Raw genomic sequence first — 6000 nt, 5'->3', positions numbered from 1 at the left:
AGTAAGGTACGGTACGTAGGACGACTAACTAACGAACTAAACTAACTTAATAACTAAAGTAAAAACGTAAAAACGAAAACGAACGTACGAACTAGTAGTGTGTGTGTGTGTGTGTGTGTGTGTGTGTGTGTGTGTGTGTGTGTGTGTGTGTGTGTGTGTGTGTGTGTATATATATATATATATATATATATGTGAAACATTTTTCACGAGAGTATTCTCTTCTATAAAATTTAATAATCCCTTTCTGATTCTTTTTTGAGACACCAGCAACTGAGATGGAAAACTCATACATTGTGTCTCCCATTGGAGGGGGAGCTAGTGAGAGCAGTACTTGGCGAGAGATCGGATCCATCTCAAGCAAGGAATACTCTTTGCCCAATACTAGTGGTTGTTCAGAGAAGTTCTGTGAAAAGAACCTTCTGCTATAACAGGGGGTCAGCAGACCACAGAGGTTAAGATGCAAAGATGTACAGTATGAAAGAAATACTTACAAAAATATTCAGATTCAATGTTGAATCATCCCACATCTGCATCCCAAAGAGAACTCAAAACCCATTTGGTTGGTCACAACCACTGGGAATAATCTGGCTCTTAGTGTTGGTGGTGGTGGGGGTCCATACTCCTCTTCCAGGTTGATACCCTTGCCCTACTTCTGATGGAGAAGATGCCTAAGGTCTTTACTGAGAGACTGTGCAATCATTTACCACTAATAGGGACAGCAGGACCTGTCCAGTTGAGTGGATTTCTAACCATTCTATTTTTATTCTCTATTCTTAAAAATAGTATAGAGAGAAAGTTGAAGGGAGGATGAGTGGAGAAAACATCCAATCACCTTAGTGGGCAGTCAAATTCTTGGAGAGCAATGAACAGTCTGGAATGAAAATCAACTGTCCATGTGAAAAAAAGGATGGGAGATGTCCAAGGCAAAAATGTCATGGAAACATCTCCCACAAGTGAGAAGGAGAAGAAAATACTTCTAAAGGTGGCAAAAGGTGTAGGGCTTGTGAAAGCCTTCAGAACTAAACAAAGGTTTCAGTATGAAAGAGAAAATGGATGAGGGACTGATTAGAAAGGCTTGGAAGAGATATGCAAGATCTGGAAAAAGAATAGAATGGCTAAGGAAAAAGACAGATGGTTGTTGACACTGTTGCTCTGTATCTGGCAATCACAGAAATGAATATTCTGCTTTTGAAAGGCTATGTATTGAATGAAGTGATAAAATGAACAGTCAGATGACTTGGGAGGGAATATCAGATGGAGTAGCTTTGATAAACTTTTAACTTGTGCTGATAAATCTCAAGAAAAGATGAATGAAAAAAAAAAGAAAGCAAGAAAACAAGCTATTCTGTAAGAAAAAATTTTTATGCCTTGCAACAGAAGAGACAAAAGCCACATGTGAAAATTAGGGTATGACATATCATGATGAAAGATGGATTTCCAAGGTTGATGTAAAAGAATCTCCAAAATGGAACAGGTAGTCTCCTGGATCACCACAGACAAATGAACAGAAACCACAATTGAGCTATCCAATGGGGACAATGAAAATAACCCAGCAAGGAATGCTTCAAAGAAAATGTCAAATGTAGGCATACAGAAAGAGAATGGACCAATCATGACTCAAAGTATCACCACTAAGGCTTCATATTCTGGAACTGGTGACCAAAAGGGTAAAAGATCGTTTTGAAGGGAGTCACAAAGCCATTGATAAGAGGACTTCAAAGTGGGAGAAATCCACTGAAACATCAGAGGATGGAAGGACCACTTTGTGAAAAGGTTCTGGTTAAAGCTCCTAGGCCATGTCAGGCTCTCAGCCAGATATAGTAGGCTTGAGCTAAAAAGAGGTACTGAGAGCAAGTATGTCACTGTGAACTGATACAAGAAATGATGGTGGAGTTATTTGAATGGATAATGATAAGATGTCCAGAAGACAAGACAGAAAACTGTGGCAAAAACAATTAAATTACTAACATCTAGACGAAAATTACTTGTAAAAGCCATTCCTATGGACACCAAACATTGGTAATAGTGAAGATGTCCAGAATCACACGCTACTCAGAGGTATTCGTTAACAGATGCAAGTCTGAGAAAAGAGGAATGCCCAGGGTCATACTGGACTAATAGAGCAACTATAACAGCAAGAGGTACAGAGATACAGGAGAGAAAATGAAAGATGTCAGTGGGTCACTGGATATATTTCACTGATCTGCCAAAGGCCACTGAAGGGGATGCAGACGGGAAAATTAAAAAAGATAAGGGACTCTGGAAAGGCTATAGTCCCTGAAAGAGACAGAACCTCTTGCATAGGAAGAATGGGAGACGTGAGAGCCTTGGAAACCAGAAACTACTTGTATCAGAGGTGTAATGAAGACTGGCTAGGAGGATCCAAATGTTTATTATTACTGTAGAAATCCAGACCCAATGAGTACATCCTCCATGTGAATTCCTTCAGGACTTAGTTGAAAACAAAACAAAGCTTAATTGCTGAAAGACATATAAAGCTCCTGAGAAGACACCTGTGTGAGCCAAGAATCTTCTGCAAAGTGAGTCCTTAGGTGTACAAAATGTAAGACCTGAGCTCTCAAAGAACCAGATCCTGGGAATGACTCCAGAAACAAGTTATACTGAGCCATTTCATGGCTGGCCTGTTATGAGGAGGCCATGAATGGGTAACATGAGAAGCAGAATAAGGGGAGGGTGGACCCAACAAATCTCACAAGAATGAAAAACCTGTTGGGTTCCCCTTCCCCTGGACCTAAATAACTGGGGACCAGAGTGAGCAGAAACAAGTGATTAGCTGCACCAGGATGAGGAACTCTCCCAAAAAACATCTAGAATGAAGGGTGCCAAATAAAGTTCATTGAAATAAGACTGAAGGAATCTTAACTTAAGAATGTAAGGCATTCTGACCAGGCAACTTCCAGAAACTAAGAAATCAAAATAACTGGGCAACAGATGAAAAAGAAATTGAGGCACCATGGAGAACAGGTAGGTGCAAACTCCTTCAATGAAGCTGTTGGTAGTCACATGCAGAGCTTCAGAAAGAAAGAGTAAAGAGGACAGAAAGCTAAGAAGTTGAGCAAGCAAAAGAAGAAGACAAACAGATTGAGAGGGATGGAGAAGCAAAGTAGGAGAAGATGTTCTCTAAAGTAGAAGAAGATGTGCAAGGGATGGGAGCTCTATGAAAGAGGAATCCCAACCATAAATCACAGATGAGTTCCAAAGTCAAAGGATGTAGTAAGTGAGAGTCAACACAAAGCTGAGGAAGGAAAGAACCTGCATCAATCCAAAATCAACTGACATACAATAAGCTCACCCACAAACCAGCAAAAACAACTAGAGTAAAAGAACAAAATGTCATACACTTGAGTGGTCAGAATGGCAAAGGACAAAAGTGGTGTTACCCAATTCTTGTCAGGATTAGAAGAACCAGAAGCAAGGGTAGGCTGTGGAAACAATGTTCACTCAGCAGAAGCTACTAAGGTCGAATAATAAAACTCCTACTAAGAAGTGTCTGGTCTTTAGGAGGCATCAGAAACATTGATATGAGAACTCACATTCAATAAGACTAAGAAATCTGAATTAATTGAAATTATTATTATTATTTTCTTTTTTCATGTGTTTTCTTTTTTTTGGAGGGGGGGGGGCTTTCGTTTTTTTTGGACAAAAATGACAAAGGGCAACAGTCTTTTCAAGGAAACCATATCCAAATCTGTTAAACATTTTCCCAATTCTTGTGATTTAGTTATGTAAGGAAACAATTTAATACAAGAAAGATAATTCTTATTAGATGCTGTAACTGAAATTATTTTAAATTAAAAATTAGGTGCAGCAAAAAAAGATCTTTTATTTAAAAAAAGGCCTAAGAAAACAAGTCTAAACAGTGTAGTATCAAGTAAAAGAATGGGCTTTTGGTTTATGCAGTGCACAAGGGGAGTACCACACAAGGATGAGGTACTGCTCTCCTATGGATTAAAAACTATAGTCTAACACCAGTTGCATTATATATTAGTGCAGTTTACATTATTACATGTAGGAGTGAGAGCTCTTAGGACAGTGGCATATGTGCAAAAACATTTGGCAGTTGGGTTGAGGCACTAGTTATTAGTTCTGTGAAGAAGTGAGTAACGTAGTCTGAAGTGTATGATTAAACACTTTAAAGTTCATCACAGTATGTTAGAACATTAGATAGTGCAGAGTCTCCTTTATTAATGCTTTATTCAGTCAGGTGAATTTCAGATGCTTACCAGAAATAAATGACGCTCTTGATGATCACCACTTCGAGCTGAAATCTTGATAATTTTTCCCTCCTTCAGAAGTTCTCGAGTAGGACTAACAAGATCTACAACACCACTTATCATTTCTTGAACCTCCAGTAATTTTTTAAATTTATCCTGAAATATTACAAAATTTTAATAAGGCAAAAATGTTTTTATTAATCAATTAAGAATACAGGAACACTGAAATAAGCAAAGTGAAAATTTTAATGGGAACCAAAGATAAACCCCTCCAAAATCTGAAAATAAGCACCAACTCATAAACTTGTAACCTCTTACATAATATGTTTAACAAAACTTTAAAATAATTAACAATATAGCACCCAGTACATCAGAAAGAAATCAACTGCATAAGCCACATTCTATCTTAACAGAGAAAACAAATTATGCTGAAGAACAAAACTTATACTTCACACCTCTAAGATACAAGGCATCAGTTTAAGCTTATCAGACCAGAAAGACTTTTTAAAATGTAGTCTGTCTAAGACTCTTGCAATTCTAAAAACTTCAATCATGTCACATTTAGTTTTTGACAGTTTAGAAACAAATGCTCAGAACTAAATTATTTTAAACCAGCTGTCAATTTAGTAGGCCCTCTTCTTAGGAAATCAGCATCCTTCCTACATAAGTAAATAAAAACTAAGCAAAGTATTTAAAAAAAAAGTTCTATCTAGAGTTTCTGTACAGTAATAATAATAATATTTTTACTCATTTAATTCAAATTTTTTTTATAGATAAATCCTAGTATTCAGCTATCTCTAATAGGCACTGTTAGATATCACCATTTTCTCAGTAAGCACATTAACATGTTTTTGGTTCTATAACACTAAAATTCTTCTCACATAACAGACAAATATTTTCTTGTTTCTTTATCCTAAGGTAGTGGTTTCCAACCTGTGTATCACAGCAAGTTGTTAGGGGTGTCATGAGAGTTTCACCAAAGGAAGAATAATTAAAAACAATAAAAAAAAAAAATCTACAAAAAAAATATTGCATGTGGCAGAAGGAGTGTTGTACAAATCAAGGTGAGTGGGTTAGGGTGTCATTAGTATAATAATAATAAAAAAGGTTTGGAAAATACTGTCCTAAAAGCATGAAATTGTATTTCTCAATATTCAACCAACAATATTGGATCAACAGCATATTGTGGACTGAACAATAGATCATTTGATCCACAGACTGACATATTAACCATTAGGGTATGCCAGGTCAAAAGATTTGGAAACCTGGGCAAAATTCATTGTACAGTCCAGCCCCATTTATCCAGTCAGCTGTGGGTCTAAGTAATTAATGGCTGCATAGCGGGGTGACTATATTACCAGGTGTCACTGTATGAGGTCAACTCTGGAATAACTCAACCATAATACTCACCTTTCTATGTTCCTGTTTGATACAGAATGTTGTAATAATATCTTTACATATTTTTGCATTTCTTGTCTAAGAAATTAAATTCTATACTGTATTTTTAATTAACAGATAAATGCAAAATGTAGGAAAACAATAGGCTTCATGAATTTTCCTTGCACCACACAGTATCAGAGGCCAAGGCATGATACTGTTGTTTATGTGCATATGTGGTGACACCTGGCAGTAATAATACTCAAATCATGAAACAACAATTTTCTGCCCTTTCCATCAATATTAGATGTGGAAATGACAAGAAGTGGCCATCACATGATTTGTAGTTGCTAGCATTCATTAATTAAGGTATCAGTGGGAGAGCAGA

The 6000-nt window shown here is 36.9% G+C and overlaps 1 protein-coding gene across 5 annotated transcripts in view; it reads right to left on the bottom strand.

The window, feature by feature from the left end:
- The window catches only part of LOC106458741 (FYVE, RhoGEF and PH domain-containing protein 1-like), a 57117-nt gene that overhangs the window by 9339 nt on the left and 41778 nt on the right, over positions 1 to 6000 (bottom strand). For all 5 annotated transcript variants that reach the window (XR_002610418.1, XM_022385047.1, XM_022385046.1 and 2 more), the window contains one exon: positions 4245 to 4391. Coding sequence is in view for 4 of the 5 variants with exons in the window: in XM_022385047.1 (XP_022240755.1) it covers positions 4245 to 4391 (147 nt within the window). In the remaining variant the exon portion in view is untranslated. The remainder of the gene's footprint in view (positions 1 to 4244; positions 4392 to 6000) is intronic.

This window comes from Limulus polyphemus, unplaced genomic scaffold (genome assembly GCF_000517525.1).
Source record: "Limulus polyphemus unplaced genomic scaffold, Limulus_polyphemus-2.1.2 Scaffold507, whole genome shotgun sequence".
In the NCBI taxonomy this organism is placed as follows: Eukaryota; Metazoa; Arthropoda; class Merostomata; order Xiphosura; family Limulidae; genus Limulus; species Limulus polyphemus.
This window is presented reverse-complemented; position numbering and strand designations above follow the sequence as displayed.